Raw genomic sequence first — 20,603 nt, 5'->3', positions numbered from 1 at the left:
AAAAAGATATAACAACTAACTTAATCTATGAGGTTTGACACCACTATATGATACTTGCCGGCAAGACACAGATAAGAACTAAGTAACTTATGAAACTACGTTAATAACAGAGTCATACCGCATATCACATGTAATTGCTACAGACTAACCAACTAACTATAACGTCGTCTGCTGCAAGTGTTTCATCTATTGCTATCATCTGTTGCATTTATCGCTATATACCATACCAACGATCGATTTCATCAAACACCTGCTCCACAGTATTGGATATTATTATAAAGAGGATCAATGATGGACATAATTGGAATATTTTCTTGATACGATTGTATATAAACTCTATACATAGGCATATATGATTGCACCGTTTTATGAACTGGAAAATTAGTAGGCGTTTTTTCCCAGTATATGACGATTACCGTTTTTTAACTTCAATATATGAAATATCTACTCTATACGGAATCTAACCTATGAATTAACAAATCATGTGTAATAGTGTATCATGTTTATAATTTTTCATTATTTTATTAATGTTTTTATGTATATATATTTTTTGTAAGTCTTTTTTAATACATTTATTTTTGTCCTACATACAAACCAGAAGGAGGAGTGCCTATCTTACTGCTTAACATTATCTCCTCATCATTGGGACTGGGTGCCATATTGATTGTGAACCCTCCGTTATCCATTTAGTCCATGTGTGAGCCCCTTATCAATTATCTACTGCTATATAGAAAATGCCTATTCTTTTCCGCGATAGCGGACTAGAATAGGACATGCTCTATATTTTTTGCGTGGGCCACGGAAAGGGACAACGGATGCGGACAGCACACGGTGTGCTCTCCGCATCTTTTGTGGCCCTATTGAAATGAATGGGTCCGCAACCACAATTATGACGCAGATAAAAAAAATAGCTTATGATTATCAAGGAGTTGAAAATAATGGAATTCCACCTGTGTAAATCTGCTAACATTTTGGTTCGATCATAGCAGTAAGGGTCTATTCACACATCCGCAATTTCGTTCCGCATTTTGCGGAACGGAATTGCGGACCCATTCATTTCTATGGGGCAGCACGATGTGCTGCCCGGATCCGGAATTGCGGATCCGCACTTCCGGGTCCGCAATTCCGATCCCGAAAAATATAGAACATGTCCTATTCTTGTCCGCAATTGCAGACAAGAAGGCATTTTCTTTTAAGTCCGTGTTTTGCGGATCCACACACACGGACGTGTGAATGTACCCTAGTCTGTGGTGCAGGTAAGGAGGACAGTGGTCTTTGTGGGCCCACACTCCTTGCATTTACCGCAAAATATTGTCATGATCGAGGTTCAGGAAAACCAAAATGTTGGAAGATTTATATGCATGTGATATTCCATTATTTTCAGCTACTTGAATATAACTTATTTTGTATCAATATAACTGATTTCCTGCAGTGAAAAACATGGTTCTTCCAAATGAATATTGAGTGCCAAACAAACAGACTTATTAATTTGAACACAGTGGCCCAGATTTACTAATTGTAAAGATGGCGTAAGCTTAGACAGTCTGTTTAGACCTGCACCAAATTTATATTTTAGCTCAGGCTGTATGATAATTGTGGAGCAGGGATAGACACTTTTCTTTGACTATATACTAAAATGGTTGGCTTACTTTAAGAAAGATTTTTATGCCAGAATTGCGTTAAAATTTTGGCGCAAAATGAAGCATCGTAGAGCCACCCCTTTCCATGAAGCTTCACTGATTTCCCCATTAAGCCCGCCCCTCTGCTAGCATGAATGAAACAGGGTAGAAACTCTACATGTGCTAATTTGTGACCATTTTTTTGACTTTTTTTTTTTTATGCAGACGCATTAGTAAATCTGGGCCAGTATATTATATCTACACACGGTCCTAGTGTAGCATCATACAATTAGTCTAATGTGCACTGTATAAAAGACACATACCTGATTCCCATTGATGGCATAGTTGTATTTGGTGGCATAAACTTTTCCCACAGAAACGGCCACAGCATAACCCACTATACCTATTGAAAACGCTGAGCCAATCATTTCTGAAAAGAGACTCACATCTGGTGTCATAGGAGGTATAAAACTAAAAAAGCAAATTAATAATAAAGATTCAATTCCCAGTAAAAAAACATCAGTGACTTATACATACTTGTATTTATGTGTTTAATAGTAAACTGATACAATATGTAGTCTTTTATAGTAGTGCACTCCAGTTTTCCTAAAGTCATCAAATCTGAATTAAGTCTTTATATATTGTGACAAAACTTCTTCAACTAGTTGCAATTGGGATATTCCCGTTAAAGGTATAATCCGGGGGCATACTTTTAAACTCTGAACCCGGACATATCCCTGTTTTCACCCAGACAGCCCCCCTGATATAAGCATTGGAGTATTTCATGCGCAGGGCAAAGGCTTTTTTGGGAGATCCAGTGACGTACTGGGATCTCAATGGGTAAAGCTAGGCAAAGGCTTCCACCTAGCAGTGAGCTCAGTGACGTCATCAGCACTAATGAGCGGCTTTAGCACTGCCCTAGCCTGTAAAACGGCTAAGGCAGCGTCAATGCCCGCCCATCAGTGCTGGCGACGTCACCGGCAACACTGCTAGATGGAAGCCTCCACCTAGCAGTGTAAAAAATATAAACAAAAAAGCCCTCGCCCTGCGCGATCCAGCGCAGGACAAGGGAGAGCATCGGAGCATGAAATGCTCCAACGCTCATATAAGAGGTCCTGCCTGGGTGAAAACGGGAATAGAGCTGAACTCGGACAACCCCTTTTATTAGAAACAGGGTGAGAGTGGCGTAACATAACAACAATCAATAGTCACCTTCCTGATCACCTGCCGCCGCTGTTAGGCAGCTGCTAAATTTTGCCCAGCTGACATACTTTAAGAGGGGGTGCATCATTGGACTGAGAGAAGCTGGATGGTTGTTTCAATGAATTGCCTGTCATGTAAGCTGTTCTGACCTAGCAGTTAGCAGGTGTTGGGAGCAGTGGTTACATAAGGGCATCGTTCTGAGATTGAAATCACATATATCATCATTACATTCACACAAGTTTAATTCTATTCCAACAACTCCTTCTTAAGTGCATTATTTTTTGTCAATGTGTGTACAGCACATTTCACATACTGTACACTGCTCTTATTCAGTTTAGTTTATATGATGAGTAGTAATGTAATGATTGTATGGCTTGTGTACAGCAAATATTCTTTAATACAGTCGTTTAGGGCCATTTACCATATTTTTCACTTTATAAGACGCATTTCCCCCCTCCCCAAAGTAGGGGGAAAATGGCCATGCATCTTATAAGGTGAATACTAGTGAGCGCTTCCGGGAGCGGGGAAAAAGCGCTGCAAGCGTTTCCGATACTCACCCTCCCTGGTCTTCTTTCTAGGGCCCGCACTCCACTGTCCTGACCCTGTACAGCGTCAGAATGTAGTGCGCACACTATGACCTGATGCTGCACGCAGTCAGGTGACAGTGCGGGGCGTGCCGGAGAAGACAGGGGAGCGAGACGCCGGAACTGGAGCGGAGCCGCGTCGCAGGAGAGGTAAGAGAAGTTTTTTATTTTAGTCTGATGGGGGGCTGAAAGAAAAGAGCTGATCTGAGGTCTGATGGGGGTCTAAAAGAAAAGGGCTGATCTGAGGTCTGATGGGGGTCTAAAAGAAAAGGGCTAATCTGAGGTCTGATGGGGGTTTAAAAGAAAAGGGTTGATCTATGGTCTGATGGGGGTCTAAAAGAAAAGTGCTAATCTGAGGTCTGATGGGGGTCTGAAAGAAAAGGGCTGTTCTGAGGATTGTTGGGGGTCTGACATGGAGGACTGATGGGGTTCTGGCATGGAGGGCTGATATGGGGGTCTGATGTGATGTCCTGATATTTATGGGGATCTAATCTGAGGATCTAATATGAGGTCTGGTGAAAAATATTTTTTTCTTATTTTCCTCCTCTAAAATCTGGGGTGCATCTTATCATCGGGTGCGTCTTATAAAGCAAAAAAAACGGTAATAACTTTCGGAGGATTGCCTAAAAGATTATGGTATGCATATTCTATCTATTTAATAGTTATGTTATGGTGAGATTTTTGCCCGTGTCCTGTTCTGTTTAGTTTCATAGAGATCAATGTATGCTGCCAACAGGATGAAAATGGCAGAATTAAAGGATAACTGTCACATTTAGACCCTAATTTCAATTTTCATATATGTAGTTACTAATAACATGATATTCCAGAATCCGTTACTATTAGACTGACTTACCCCATATTTAATAATATTCAGCCCTTAGCAACCAGTCTGCATAAAACTGCAATTTCACTATTCAGTTAAGATGGCCGCCACTGCCCTCACCCTGAGGCTAATCCCGCCTGCCCTCACTAGCCAGTAACAATAGCCCCCCAAAAGTGTCAGTAACCAGAGCCCTCCCCCCTAAAGGGTTAATCTCCATCAGCACAAAGGGGTCCTCTTACCACATGTTGCTTTCATTTATACACTGAGCAGATGGCAGATCTCCCTTCCCTGGTCTGTGCTGCACCAACTCTACTTCTCCAGCTCTGCTGAGTGAGGGAGCGTCTGCCAAGCACAGGGACAGGGAGAAGTGCACACAGCCCAGGCACTGTTATCAGCTGCTGGGGAGGACTTGGCTTTAATCATTTACTTACAGTCCCTGGCTGTCAGTAATGTGACCCTGCACGCTGCGTGCTCAGTCCTTCAACAGATAGACGACCATGCCTAGCAACCCTATTTTAAGCACAGGTAAAAGTAGGCAGTACAGGGAACAAAAATGTGGAATTAAGGGGTAATTGAATACACAGTGAAAAGTTGAAATAGGGCCACCAAGGTGATATTAATCACCACAATCCAATACTTAAAAAAAAAAAAAACGACAGTTATCCTTTAAGCTACGCTGACATTTCTCTTTTCAGCTATTTTTTGTCAAGTTTATGATATTTTGAATGCAAAGAAAAGTCCTGTAGGCAGGTCTTTTTCCTGTCAGAAAAACAGAAACATGATAGAAGATAGTCCAACTGAGCATAACTGGTGCTAGTATTGCACAATTGAACGCAATGGTGAGAATGACTGAAACTTTTTTTTCTTTAACAATTAGCGCTGATGTGAACTTACTGTAGTCTAAAATGACTTTTAGTGGTCTGTTAGGAAATACCCCTGTAGCAATCCTTTGATATAGAACATAGATATACTGAGTGACCTCAGTACTAACTGCTCAAATATTGGATGATACATAGCAATACATGATGGCAGTGGCGGATTACAATAGGGACGTTCGGGTCGGCAGCCCCGGGCCCAGCACCGCTGGGGGGCCCAACACTAACCCAAATGCCGACATACTGCGGCGGGGCACGGGAGCACATAGCTCCCTGTCCCGTTGCCGATCACCGCCATAGGCTTCAGGCTTTGTAGGCCTGAGGCCTATGCGGTAGAGAAATCACGGCGCAGGCGTGCGTGATTATGTCATCACGCGCCTGTGCCGGGACGCAGCACTGTGACGCGCCTGACTCATCCCGCCTTCCTCTGCGAGCAAGCGCCTGGCCCTGGACATAGGTGAGTATTTATCTTTTTATTTTTTTTATTTCATGTGCCTACTTTGGGGGACACACACACAGGAGGACATATTAGGGAAGTTAAATCGAGTACATGGGGGGGGGATGTGGGGGCTGTATGGGGCCAAATTATTATGGGAGGGAATACTATGTGGGGGCAAATTACTAGATGGGGCAGTGTGGGGGAAAATTGCTATGTGGGGGCAGTGTAGGGGCAAATTATTATGAGAGGGACTACTATGTGGGGGCAAATTGCTATGCGGGGCAGTGTGGGGGCAAATTGCTATGTGGGGGCAGTGTGGGGGCAAATTGCTATGTGGGGACAGTGTGGGGGAAAATTGCTATGTGAGGGCAGTGTGGGGGAAAATTATTATGGGAGGGGCTACTATGTGGGGGCAAATTTCTATATGGGGGCAGTGTGGGGGAAACTATTGTGTGGGGGTAATTGCTATGTGGGGACAAATTACTATATGGGGCTATGTGGGGGCAGTGTGGGGGAAACTATTGTGTGGGGGCAGTGTGAGGGAAATTGCCATGTGGGGACAGTGTGGGGTAATTTCTATGTGGGGACAGTGTGGGGAAATTGCTATGTGGGGACAGTGTGGGGAAATTGCTATGTGGGGGCAAATTACTATGTGGGGGCAAATTACTATGTGGTGAAAACTATTGTGTGGGGGCAGTGTGGGGAAATTGTTATGTGGGAACAGTGTGGGGAAATTGCTATGTAGGGGCAAATTACTGTGTGGGGGCAAATTACTATGTGGGGGCAGTGTGGTGGAAATTACTATGTGGGGGCAGTGTAGGGCAAATTACTGTGTGGGGGCAAACTACTATATGGGGCAGTTTGGGGGAAATTACTGTGTGGGGGCAAATTACTATAGGGGGATTACTATGTGGGGGCAGTGTGGTGGAAATTACTATATGGGGGTGTTGCTATTGGGGAGGCACTGTAGGGGCAATTCTATTATTTCCGGGGACACTATACAGGGATTATTATCTGGAGCACAATAGAGGGTGGTATTATTACTCGGGCACTCTAGGGGACATTATAGCTGCTGTAGACACTATAGGAACATATGGGGTAATTTATCAAACTGGTGTAACACAAAACTGGCTTAGTTGCCCATAGCAGCCAATCAGATTCCACCTTTCATATTTGACAGCTCTTTTGGAAATACAGTTCTACTTTACACCAGTTTGATAAATTACCCCAATTATGTCTATTAGGGTCACTATTTTTTCAGCAGTATAGTTCCTGGGGCATTGGGGAGCACAACGGGCACAGTATTGGGGGTGGCAGGATGACGCTGTGGGGACACCAGGATGAGGAGGTTGATGGAAAAAATGAGAAATCTAACATGTCTGTGTTACAAACTGTAGAGACGAGATGCGGCTGAAAGAATTTGCCATGGTGGTCTGGGTCAAATGGAGGAGAAGAGGAAAGAGAAGGTCTACATGACAGGAGATGTCACTGGATGTAAGAGGTATGTGGTGCTGTATTCTCCTCCATGTCTTTTTTATTACAATTATATGTATTTTAAATTTGGCGACCAAATTTTTCAGTTTAGGACCCAATTTGGGGTATTTTTTTTTAGCCTCTTCATACAAAAAAAAAAAAACTAAACTAAAATGCAGGGGGGGGGGGGGCCCAAGTTGGGTAGATAGCCCCGGGCCTATCATGCACTTAATCTGCCTCTGCATGATGGTATAGTTAAGTAAATTCTAAGTTTGAATGCAAATAATTACTTACCCATTGGGAATCGTTTTTACAATTCCTGCATTATACTTTTGTGCTAGGTTTGCTCCATACGAAACCCCTGTGGCCACAATGGTCTATATTTAAAATGAAATTAAATGCTAAGTAAATAAAACATATAAATTCACTGTACGTTATAAATCAATACTAGTATTGCACATACCACCAAGACTTCTATCGGAATAGGAACTTTAATTATGTGCTTGTATCGGTCATTTACTTCTTTCACCCCAATAACCACAACCAAAGTCAGAAGTCCAGCAATCATGTCACAAATATTGGTTTGTCCAATGTTTTTAAAGATATCAATAATTGTCTGTATCAAAATAAAAAGAGAGAAATATCCATCATTTACCACATTTTAATGACATTAAGTTACACATATACAGTATTTTTACACTGTATTGCAGATATGGAATATAGATGTCAACGTTAACATTTAACATAAGAAAGCATTTGAAATGATGGTAGGCTTACGTATATTATAGAGAGCACCCCATTGTAGTTTTTCGTGGGAACGTTGAGCAATGTTTTGACTTGGGAGACAAACACTTGGAAAGCAGCTGCTGTGGTGAACCCACCAACTAAAGGATCTGCCAGGTACCTGACAATGAAGCCAATCTGAAATATGCCGAATAGAAGCTTTGGATAAAAACACACAAGAAATATATTGATTACTAGAACGAAAGGCAATGTTGTACATATGAATGCGATAATGATCAATGGTGTTATCATACTATTATCAAAAGTAGAAACAAAACATCCAGCGCTTCAGATCGTGATGTGTAGACTTTATAGTATCTATCCATCAACATGACAGGTACACACATTTAGCATTTCAATCTAAAATGATCTTAATCATAGCATACATAAAAACTTGTTATATAGCTTGCAACATGAAAAAATTAATATAAATATGTGAACTATATTAATAATGGTAAAATAATGTCTATAATTGAGACCTGATCAATATCATGTTCCTAAGGGCTTATGAACACGACCGTGCCGTTTTTTGCAGTCCGCAAATTGCAGATCTGCAAAAAACGGATGGGGCCCGCGTGCCTTCCGCAATTTGTGGAACGGAACAGGAGGCCAGTTATAGAAATGCCTATTCTTGTCCGCAAAACGGACAATTTTTGCAGGTCCACGGAATGGAGCAACAGATGCGGACAGCACACAGAGTGCTGTCAGCATCTTTTGCAGACCCATTGAAATGAATGGTTCCGTATACGGACCGTATACGGAATGCAAAAACAGCCCGTATATAAAACGCAAAAAACATTCGTGTGAACGAGCCCTAAAGCAAAGATCCAAAAGGCTTTCCTCCCTAATAATTTTCTCTTGTGTTCTCCCCCAATACTGTGCACATTAACCCCTTTCTATTCCAATGGTTTTCAAACTATTAAGATTACCATTATTAATATGTAAAAAATTGTTTGATACTGAGGAGGGATTACTGGCTTTATCATTCATTATATAGATGTTTTCTAATCCTTTCTTTTAGCGGACAGGTAGTGCTTCCGAAATACTGTATATCATGTATTTTGCATGTAATCACATACACCATATATGAAGGGTTGCAGTTAATGAAGGACTTTGTCCTAAATTCAGACTCAAACTGAAGTGCTGTGAAACATTCAAGCCTTACACACTTTATGTCCACATTTGTAATATCCCTTTGTACTATTATTTGTTCTAGTAAAAAAACATTTTCCCAATTGTGGGTGCTTTTTTAGATATCACCTGTATTCCTTTGCTAATTATTTTATTTAATATATGGTCCTGTTTTTATATTGGAAGAGAACTGAGAACTATGGGGGTCATTTACTATCCAGAAATATGCCTATATTAGGCATATTTCTGACGCACATTGCAGCACAAAGGTTATTTGCACCTCAATCTGCGATTTTTCCCCACTCACGCCAGGTCTAAAAAGAGGGGTGAGTTGTGGGTGGTAAAAGGGAGCAGACCGCCGCAGGCCCATCTCATTTATAATTTTCTACGCCTGTTTTAGGTGTCGCGGTCTGCTAATGACTAACCACCCCCCGTCACCAGATGTTTTAATTCGCGCAGCGGCGAAATGCATCGGTGGCAGTGCAGGGATTAAGAGCGAGGGCGGTTCCAGGGAGCAGGGTAAGTATAACCCATATGAGGTGCCTGGGCATTATAGAGGTTGGATAACCCCTTTAAGGGCTGGTAGCTTGTTGAGTAACCAGGCTATTTTTAAGGGCAGGAAAACGCAATGACAGCTTTGCAAATTACACTCATTCGATATTTTATTCAGTATCATGTCTTTTTACACTCCTCTATATGCACTATAATTTTAAAGCACCATTATAAGTACTCCTCACTGGAAAAACTTGTTATAAGCTTTAGGCAAAACAAACCAAAAGGGATTAGCATCTAAGTTCCATTAAGGTTAAAATGCAAAGTGAATCACAAATTTCAAAATAAACGTTTATTACCTGAATAATTCCAATTAGGAAACTGAGAGTTCCCGAAACCATAACTCTAGCTGCATCCCTGGCCACTGTGTTTATCACTGTCTTGTTCAGTCCAGTGCTATTACTAAGCATGAAAAATTTCTCATCAGGAGCCATACTCAAGACAACAGACCCCACCATCAAGCTGACCACTGGAAATGGTCCTGTTGAAAGAATTGGATTTGGCTTAATAATTTAACATGGTGGCATTATATAAACACCAGCTCCAGGCAGCTATGAAATATTTTCTCAGCAGGTTCACAGAATTGTCCATAAAGGGATGTGATATCAATTAGCCCTGGCACGATGGAAATATTTGTTGATCAAGCCAATGTATAAATGCTAAACAATGTTTTTTCTTATTCTCACAGCAGAATGTGTCATATTTGTATGTTAAAATCAACTTAAAGGATACTACTTAAGGGCCCTTTGCACGGGCTGATTCTTGGCCAGATGGTCGCTAAAAAGTATTCATAGGAACGCTTGTTATTGATTATATGGCGGTGTAAAGGTACCGCCGATTACCCGTTGAATGAGCTAAACGCTCGTTCACTGGGTAAACACATCTTTCATCTCATCTGCCGGCAGCAGATAGTGCTGTGTAAATAGCATTTGCTGTCGGCAAACAAGTCTGTATGCTGATGAGCGATGGCATTCGAGATCACTCCTCCCCATACCGTGGAGGAGTGTCACGGATGAGAGTGGGGGAAACCCTCATCCGTGCGATGTTATGGAATAGGGTAGCTATTAGGCCAGGACACCAGGATCAGGGAGCAGGTCACCTCCTATCGCGTCCCTAATACTGACCCTGACTCCTAACTGTATGAGCCAACCCAGATGGTAGGAGGGCTCATAATCTGGAACCTAGGGTCCCTACTATCCCTCAGGAAAACCCTGTGCTAGGAGCAGGGTAAGACGACCTGTTCCTCCAAGACACGGACGAACAGGAGTCTCACTGGCCAAGCTGCAAGGAAGGGGAAACATATACAGACATATGGATATGGCAGGTGAACTACACCACTTCCAAACCTACCTGCCACAGCCTCACTGACTGGAACCCATGCACCAGTACTGCTGTCCACACAAACACTAAGGACACAGCACACACCACAAAACACACAGGTAACCAGGACATCCATAGCTGCAATAAACATAGAAAGGATAACAACATCAACTTAACATCATGCATAACTTTTATGACCACAAGGGTGGCCCTCACTGGACAGATGGTATAAGACCAGGAGGATGACTCCAGCATAAGGCATGGCTGGAGTACCCCACAGACTTCTGGCTTCCAGCAGAAGCTAAATAGCCCAAGCAGCCACACCCCCCCCCACACACACACACACACACACACACCAGGAAAGAAGTTAACCCTTTCATCACCAGACAAGGTAAGTGTCACTTAAAGGAGAAGTGTACACAGAACAAACTCCCTAACACCAAACATAGAAAGTGAACATTTAAAATCACACGTTGCCAGAGGCAACCGCATGCCGTGACAGCGAGCCGCCTAGCCACCAGCTCCAGCTGCTACACTGCCAAACACACTATGTTGCCAACGGCAACCACACGTGAGGCAACAAACCCAGAGCCCTCACCTGTGGTTGACAACGTACAACAAACCGCTGACAACTGCATGCGACCAAAGAGTCACGACCATAACCATGGTCGTGACAAGGAGATTGCCTCATGTAAATGCAGCGGTCACCTCCATTGACGAGGAGGCGATTGTTGGGAAGAAACATTTGCCTCTCAACAATCGTCTACAAAATTGGCCCGTGTGAAGGGGCCTATAATAATGACTGTCACAGTGTAAACTAACTAGTTTTCTTATTTCAAATGTATACATATAATTACTTACCAACTGAGATGTGCTTGGATGTTCCCAGGAAGAAATAAGTCAAAATAGGGAAGAATGATGAGTAGAGGCCATATCCAACAGGGACCGAAGCAAGCAATGCAAAAGCCAGACCTGTCCATAATAAATATGAAGCAGACTATAGTTATATGCCACAAATGACAAAATAGTCACTATATAAGAATATCTATAAAATCTACAAGATAAAAGCTGCATCTTTCTCATGTCTTTCTAGCTAAAGTGGTTGTCCATTTCTAGCAAAGCTGCAACAGCTATCATTCTTATAAAACCTGGCAACAGACATACTAATTAATTAATATATTATAATAATATTAAAAATGAGTTTAAAAAAAAAAAGAATCCAATTTATAATTCTCATTTAAAATCAGGAAAAACATAGTTGGCTATATATACTATAGTTGGCTATATATACTATAATGTATGTTTGTAAGCCTAAAACTGTAAGTGTAACACCCCAAAATTCCTCAGTAGTAATAGATACAATACAGCTCTGTAGCCTGATAATTTATCATCATTGGACTATGGGGAAGATTTATCAAAGACCAGCATTTTATGCCAGTCTCTTGATATCCGCTGCGCTGCTGGAGGATGTGCCTAATTTATCACAAGGCATAAGCCCATGCGTCAGCTCTGAGCTGCCATAGGTTTCAGTCTTCATTTAGAAAACTGATGTAAGTGAAAAAAAATGTGGCGGACCTGTTGGCCCCACCCCTTTCCCAGCCTTGTCACGCCCCATTTACAGAAAGGTGTTTGCGACATTTTTCACAAGAAAACTGGTGCAGGGAGATAATTAGTCTCCCCTCTATCTCTTGCACCAATCCATGTCTGCTTAGATCTTGAGTATAGATAAATGGTGAATCAAGCGTAAGGCAGCTCTCACCTGCTACACAACACCCTCTGGGCACGGACACCGCACCTGGATGCAGGAATGAATAGAATCCAGTAGAAAAAAGAAGTCCAGCTCAGCCCGGGTGCAAATAGGTGACTCTTTTATTCCAGCGGTTTTAAAATTTCCATACGACAAGGTGTATGCAGTGACGCGTTTCAGACCTCTACAACATAAGGGTCCTTCTTCATCACAAACACAAAAATGCAATGGGAGCCCCCTCTGATAAATACCTGTCCAATCGCAGACTGATGAATATCACCTGGGAGAGGGAGGTATCAGAGGGAGGTCCCGCAATGTCCTCAGTTAAAAAATACAGAGTATGGCTTAGTGATTAAAATAATAGTAGGGAGTAATGTGTTCATGGATATTTTAGCAAGTGAATATAAATATCAATACAGGTACAAAAACAAGAATGTAGACAGGAAAAAGTACAGAGGGCAGAAAATAAATAATAATAAGGTCAAAATAAGGTCATGACGTTTGTTAAGACCTTCTGGTTGGCGGGATCCCAGTTGGAAGATCCAGAAGGCCTCTCTATTAAGGAGTTTCCTTCTATGGTCCCCCCCCCTCTTGGTGGTAAAAAGACTCTTTCTATACCTTGCACTTTTAGGCCAGATATATCCCCTGCGTGCAAAACCGCAAAATGTAGGCTGGCAGCTGAAACGTTGCGGCTCTTGTAATGCGGTATATCCAAAATGTGCTCACTTATCCTGTTTTTTAATGGATTGATTGTGCAGCCTACATATTGCAATGAACATATTTCACAGGTAATCAAGTACACCACATATTTGGTATTACAGTTGATGTATGACTGTATGTTAAATGTTTTATCACATACTGTGGACCTGAAAGCCTTACCAGTGACCGTATGCTCACAGCAAATACACTTGCGGTGTCCGCATTTAAAGCTACCCTTAAAATTAAGCCATGTGGGTTGTGTAAGTTTTTCTTCTGTGAAAAAACTCGGGCTGATTAGATTACCCACAGTGGGAGCTCTTCTAGCAACACACCTCATGCCATCAGATACAACTTTAGCCCACTGTCCATCGAAGTCTAAAACATGAAAATATTTTTTCATGATTTTGCAGATCTCAGGGAATTCCTGACTGTACTGTGTAACGAAATAGGTGGTACGTTTTCCCGTATTGGGAGCACTAGCACATGCATCACCAGAGGGCAGCTTGGGGAATACTAGCTGATGTCTATCCATATCCGAGACAATATTGTTCGCTCGTTCTATGTTACTAGGTGTATATGCCCTGCGCAACAGTCTGGTTTGTATTTCAGAAGCTTCCCTGTTGTAAGTATAAATATCAGAGCAATTGCGGCGTGCCCGAATCAGTTCTCCCTTTGGAATGTTGCGGATGGTGTGGGGTGGGTGGCATGAATGTGCAGATAACGTGGTGTTGCCAGACAGTTCTTTGCTGTAGGTGGATGTATTAACCCTATGAGTTAAAGGGTTACCCCTCAGGCACAAATCCAAGAATTGTATTTCTGCAGTGTCAAAATAAAAAATTAATTGTATGGGATCCAAGCAAGAATTAAAATAAGCAACCAGCTCCGGTATGGACGCCACATCTCCAGACCACACCATAAGCAGGTCATCAATGTAACGTCCATACCAGAGCAGGCGATCCATGAAAGGAGAGGTGTCGATGAGGAGAAAGCAACCCTCCCACCATGCCATAAATATATTAGCAATGGAGGGAGAGAACTGTGCCCCCATCGACACCCCTGACAGCTGCAAGAAAAATGTACCATCAAATAAAAAATAATTATGCCTGAGGAGGAAATCCACAACTGAGGTGATGTATTCCCTGAGTTCAGGAGTGTAATTACTGTAATGGTTAAGAAACCAACTTAGGGATGTAAGGGCTAAATTGTGTGGAATGTTGGTGTATAAGGACTTGATGTCTGCTGTGATCCACACAAAGTCCTCCCTCCATTTAAAACCTGAAAAGGCCTGTAGTACAGACCGTGAGTCCTGTATAAATCCAGGAATCAGCGGAACCAGGGGTCGGAGGAGGGAGTCTACCCATTCTGAAAATCATTCAGAATAGGATCCAATCCCAGCTACAATGGGCCTGAGAGGGGGAGGAAAGACATTCTTGTGGATCTTCGGCAGTGCATGAAAGATCGGGATTACCGGATGCTCCACAAGAATGTAATCTTTTTCTTTGCTGCTGAGACACCCAGATGATGCTCCTAGTTCCAAGATATTCCTCATTTTTAATTGAAAAGATATAAGAGGATCACCAGATAGTCTAGTATAAACCTGGATGTAATTTTTTATTTGATGGTACATTTTTTTTGCAGCTGTCAGGGGTGTCGATTGGGGGCAAAGTTCTCTCCCTCCATTGCTAATATATTTATGGCATGGTGGGAGGGTTGCTTTCTCATCATCGACACCTCTCCTTTAATGGATCGCCTGCTCTGGTATGGACGTTACATTGCTTATGGTGTGGTCTGGAGATGCTTATGGTGTGGTCTGGAGATGTGGCATCCATACTGGAGCTGGTTGCTTATTTTAATTTTTGCTTGGATGCCATACAATTAATTTTTTATTTTGACACTGCAGAAATACAATTCTTGGATTTGTGCCTGAGGGGTAACCCTTTAACTCATAGGGTTAATACATCCACCTACTGCAAAGAACTGTCTGGCAACACCACGTTATCTGCACATTCATGCCACCCACCCCACACCATCCGCAACATTCCAAAGGGAGAACTGATTCGGGCACGCCGCAATTGCTCTGATATTGATACTTACAACAGGGAAGCTTCTGAAATACAAACCAGACTGTTGCGCAGGGCATATACACCTAGTAACATAGAACGAGCGAACAATATTGTCTCGGATATGGATAGACATCAGCTAGTATTCCCCAAGCTGCCCTCTGGTGATGCATGTGCTAGTGCTCCCAATACGGGAAAACGTACCACCTATTTCGTTACACAGTACAGTCAGGAATTCCCTGAGATCTGCAAAATCATGAAAAAATATTTTCATGTTTTAGACTTCGATGGACAGTGGGCTAAAGTTGTATCTGATGGCATGAGGTGTGTTGCTAGAAGAGCTCCCACTGTGGGTAATCTAATCAGCCCGAGTTTTTCCACAGAAGAAAAACTTACACAACCCACATGGCTTAATTTTAAGGGTAGCTTTAAATGCGGACACCGCAAGTGTATTTGCTGTGAGCATACGGTCACTGGTAAGGCTTTCAGGTCCACAGTATGTGATAAAACATTTAACATACAGTCATACATCAACTGTAACACCAAATATGTGGTGTACTTGATTACCTGTGAAATATGCTTATTGCAATATGTAGGCTGCACAATCAATCCATTAAAAAACAGGATACGTAAGCACATTTTGGATATACCGCATTACAAGAGCCCGCAACGTTTCAGCTGACAGCCTACATTTTGCGGTTTTGCACGCAGGGGATATATCTGGCCTAAAAGTGCAAGGTACAGTATAGAAAGAGTCTTTTTACCACCAAGAGGGGGGGGGACCATAGAAGGAAACTCCTTAATAGAGAGGCCTTCTGGATCTTCCAACTGGGATCCCGCCAACCAGAAGGTCTTAACAAACGTCATGACCTTATTTTGCAATACTGAATGTGCCGTTATTATTATTATTATTATTATTATTATTATTATTATTATTTTCTGCCCTCTGTACTTTTTCCTGTCTACGTTCTTGTTTTTGTACCTGTATTGATATTTATATTCACTTGCTAAAATATCCATGAACACATTACTCCCTACTACTATTTTATTCACTAAGCCATACTCTGTATCTTTTAACTGAGGACATTGCGGGGCCTCCCTCTGATACCTCCCTCTCCCAGGTGATATTCATCAGTCTGCGATTGGACAGGTATTTATCAGAGGGGGCTCCCATTGCATTTTTGTGTTTGTCATGAAGAAGGACCCTTATGTTGTAGAGGTCTGAAACGCGTCACTGCATACACCTTGTCGTATGGAAATTTTAAAACCGCTGGAATAAAAGAGTCACCTATTTGCACCCGGGCTGAGCTGGACTTCTTCTTTTTTCTACTAGATAAATGGTGAGGTCCTAATGTGGATTCCCCAATTAATATATTTAAATCTCATATTTTAAAACAGCAATACAATATCTCCTACTGTTTTTACTCACGATATTACAACAGTTTTAGTCTTAAAATGATCAAGCTTACCTTGTAATATGGCAACAAGCCCTGTGCTGACTCCAGAAATAAGGTCATTCACAAACCATTCCTTCCATCTGTAATTTGGAAGCCAGTCCAGGATAGGGAAAATGGACTTCACAATCAGGAGAGCTCTTCTGGATGTACAACTGTCAGAAAAAAAAAGAGAATGAACACAGTGGTCAAATGTCTCTATACTCACCATGTCTGGTGGTAAAAAAAAGAATATTTCAAAGTTTGTCTCCAATTTTAAACATAAATTTTTAAGGTCAAAAATGTTTTTCTGGTTAATTAAATGAAAGAAAATTTGGTACTTCAAATCATCTACTCGTTTTCACACAACCATATACAGTAGTTGAAGGATTATTCCTGGTAGTTAATGGTATCCCCATTCAGAGGATAGAGGATAACTGTTAGATCGGTGCTCTGTTTTTGTTGTAGGTGCGGGTCACAGAGGTGGGACCTGCACCTATCAGACAATGAGGGCATATCCTAGCGATATGCCCCCATTGTATGTGATGGGAATACCCCTTTAAATAATCAAAATGTTGATGTCGGTGGCTACTGCTTAGAGGAACGTTTTAAAGATGGAGGTATACAGGTACCATTGAAATCAATGATGATATAGTTATTAGTGATATAGGTATAGTTTTAGCTGTAAAATAAGATGCAAATTGTATCATAAACTATTAAAGACTCACTAGCAATAATTTACAATGAACATGTTTCAACCTCAACTCGTGTGTGTGTATATATATATATATATATATATATATATATAAATATATAATATAGGTTCATGAAGACCAACTTCTTAAACATACTTGGTACTTGTTGTCCACCAGTTGGCATATAACTAGGCAGACAAGGTAGGCTGGATCTCATTGCCCTGCACTGGCTAATGGCCCAGTTGTTATTTACCTCTGTAATAAATTTGATTATCTCATGATTGTGTCTTAATGTTAGATGTATTTATCCTGCTTTGCCATAGTAATCACAGCTATAGAAAACCAGACTGAATGTGAAAATGTGCAGTAATTGTCTCTCTGCACTAATGGATCCACAATCAAAGTACTGAAAATGATAGTATAAATAACCTGCAGTTCTTTCGCAGTCTCTCCTGGACGGTTTTCTGAACAATTTCCTTCCTTTCATTTTCCTCCTGAAAACTTGGGTCTGAGTAAACAGGTCTTGCTACGAGAAATCCAGGGCTATGATCCATCCTTCTTGATGCAATCTGAAGAACACATATATGAAATAGCTTGCCAACTTCATATCCTGAATCATTTAGTACCGTATTTTAGAGATTAGAAAATGTCTTTTTGTATATGGACGGCAATCGATGCACATAAATATAGGATGATTGTGTGTGTGTGTATGTATGTGTGTGTATATATATATATATATATAACTACAATCTAAAGTGTATGGAATTAAATGTAAAAAATGGCAAACATTGATACAATGATATTTATGTGTACCTGTGAAAGCAGCAGCCCTCAGCAACCTTGGCAGGTAACCTGTGCCATTCACATTATATAGTCCTTGCACCCAAAGGGAAGTTCTATTTATGGGAAAACAGAGACTCCCATCACCAGTTTGAGGTAGAATAAACTCACCATCCAGCACACACATATTAACCCTTTTGTTTTGATTCCTAAAAATTCAGCCGTGCCATCCACCTTATGATTACTTTTGTATAACAAGTACATGAAACAGTCCGAATTGAAACTTAGTGGAAATTTGATAACAGGTTTAAACTATAACTTTGTTTTCTACTGCTCCCTTACAGCAACACTCACTAACGTTTCCAGCTATTCCCAAATTCTAAAGCGAAGCATGTTTGCGTTCCTTGCTTTCCCTCCCGGGCATTAATCATACGTGTATAAATAATGACATTCTGGCGGCACTAGTAAAAGATTCTTAGAAATTTATAAGTGTCATTAGTGCAGCACCTTATCAAACAATTACTGTGTATTTGGTGATTGAAAATAATGCTATTTGCACACGTATATTTGATTGTTACAGGATGCCTCTTGTATGGCGCCTCAATGTGTGTATACAAACATGTAATGTGTCTATACATACACAGTTCTTGGGATGTAACACATTGTACATATGTACAAATGACCTTTCTATCTTACATTACAGCTACTTGTGTTTTTTATTGTTTGCATTGTACTCGTCAATACTTTTATGAGTTGTTTTCTTTTTGTTGCGATGCTTATGTAATGTAAGGATGTTCTGATAAGGGAACTGCTTACTGTGAAAGAGAAGTCATATACCTTCCGATAAATATCATACTAATGTAATGAAGAGACCCCACCAAAAAATTGTCAATAATCACCATTAGAGTAACAAAAAATCCTTTATTGAAAACAAAATAATTTCACATAGACAATCATAAATTAGTACAAAAATTAGCAGCGGATCGATCAATACAGGAGCAGATAAATAGGAGGGAGCCACAGAGCCGGAGCGCCAAAGGTGGTAAAAATAGAAATAAGATAAATAAGCCTCAGGGCCGGCTCTATAATAAGGCAGACCAAGCAGCTGCCTGAGGGCGCAGAGAAGAAGGGGGGGGGGGGGGGGCGGCACCAGGGCGGAAATGTTTTTTATTTTATTTCTTTCTTTCACATAACTTGCGGACTTGCCCAGCCCCAGCCTGCAGGTGTGCCATGCGGCCCCGGCCCTCACCTCCTCCTCAGCAGCACGGCATCGGCAGCACAGACAGTCACGGGGTCAGGGGGTTGTGACTGCCGAGTGGCGCTGTGATAGCTGGCAGCAGGCAGCAGCAACTGGTGTAGACTGAGGAGCAGAGGTCTAAAGACTGGAGGCGGAGCTGTTGGTGGTGAGTAACTGTGTCGACAAATGTCTCTGAGTAGTCTGTCTGTGCGGCCCACAGGGAGAAATGTATGTGGCATGGGGGGAGGGTGAAATGGACATAATGGAGGGGTGAGAAATGTGACAACATGGATAGAGGGAGAGAAATGTGACAACAAGGATGGAGGGGGAGAAATGTGACAACATGGATTGAGGGGGGAGAAATGTGACAACATGGATGGAGGGGGAGAAATGTGGCAACATGGATTGAGGGGGGAGAAATGTGACAACATGGATGGAGCGGGAGAAATGTGACAACATGGATGGTGGGGGAAAAATGTGGCAACATAAATGGAGGGGGAGAAATTTGAGGGCTGATGTGACATAGGTGATTTGACATGGAGGGGGAGAAATGTGACATGGAGGGTTGATGTAACAGGTTATTTGACATGGAGGGGTGAGAAATGTGACATTGAGGGGGTGAAATGTGACATGGAGGGGGAGAAATGTGACATAGAGGCCTTGAGGGGGAGAAATGTGACATGGGGGGCTGATGGCTGACATAGGGGCATAATGGCTGACATGGGGGCTGATGGCTGACATGGGGGGCTGATCTGAGGCATTGGGGGTCTGATCTGAGGACTGATTAACATTGCTGGTCTGACCTGAGGTGTAATGGAAAATATTTTTTTCTTATTATCCTCCTCTAAAACCTAGGTGCGTCTCCTCGGCCGGTGCGTCTTATAGGGCAAAAATACGGTCCTCAAACCAGCGATTGTCTGAAGCAGAGCGAAGATTCCAGGACCACACAGAGGAGAAGCCAGCTGATGCAGACGGGACCAGGGCCAGGTGAGCTGCGGGGATGGGGGGGGGGAGCCAAAATGTAGCTTCACTTCTGTTGGCAAAAATCCTTGCACCGGCCCTGATAAGCCTAACTCAGAAATCACTAGAACGGCACTAGAAAAAGTCAAAAGGTAATCCCAATATCAAAAAGTAATCAAATCACACCGAA

The 20,603-nt window shown here is 41.9% G+C and overlaps 1 protein-coding gene across 1 annotated transcript in view; it reads right to left on the bottom strand.

Annotated features, from left to right (window-relative positions):
* LOC120982668 (pendrin-like) overlaps window positions 1–18,293 on the bottom strand; it is a 30,875-nt gene extending 12,582 nt beyond the window's left edge. Inside the window, exons 1-9 of the mRNA XM_040412929.1 lie at window positions 18,250–18,293; window positions 17,866–18,005; window positions 16,778–16,917; window positions 11,664–11,774; window positions 9,782–9,963; window positions 7,794–7,958; window positions 7,480–7,632; window positions 7,311–7,393; window positions 1,943–2,090 (exon numbers count right to left, since the gene is read on the bottom strand). Of these exons, the coding sequence (XP_040268863.1) occupies window positions 1,943–2,090; window positions 7,311–7,393; window positions 7,480–7,632; window positions 7,794–7,958; window positions 9,782–9,963; window positions 11,664–11,774; window positions 16,778–16,917; window positions 17,866–17,990 (1,107 nt within the window). The 5' untranslated portion in view covers window positions 17,991–18,005; window positions 18,250–18,293. The remainder of the gene's footprint in view (window positions 1–1,942; window positions 2,091–7,310; window positions 7,394–7,479; window positions 7,633–7,793; window positions 7,959–9,781; window positions 9,964–11,663; window positions 11,775–16,777; window positions 16,918–17,865; window positions 18,006–18,249) is intronic.
* Window positions 18,294–20,603: the final 2,310 nt, after the last annotated feature.

The sequence above is a fragment of the Bufo bufo genome, chromosome 1, assembly GCF_905171765.1.
Source record: "Bufo bufo chromosome 1, aBufBuf1.1, whole genome shotgun sequence".
Taxonomy (NCBI): Eukaryota; Metazoa; Chordata; class Amphibia; order Anura; family Bufonidae; genus Bufo; species Bufo bufo.
Note: the sequence above shows the minus strand (reverse complement) of the source record. Positions and strands in the feature narration are given on the sequence as shown.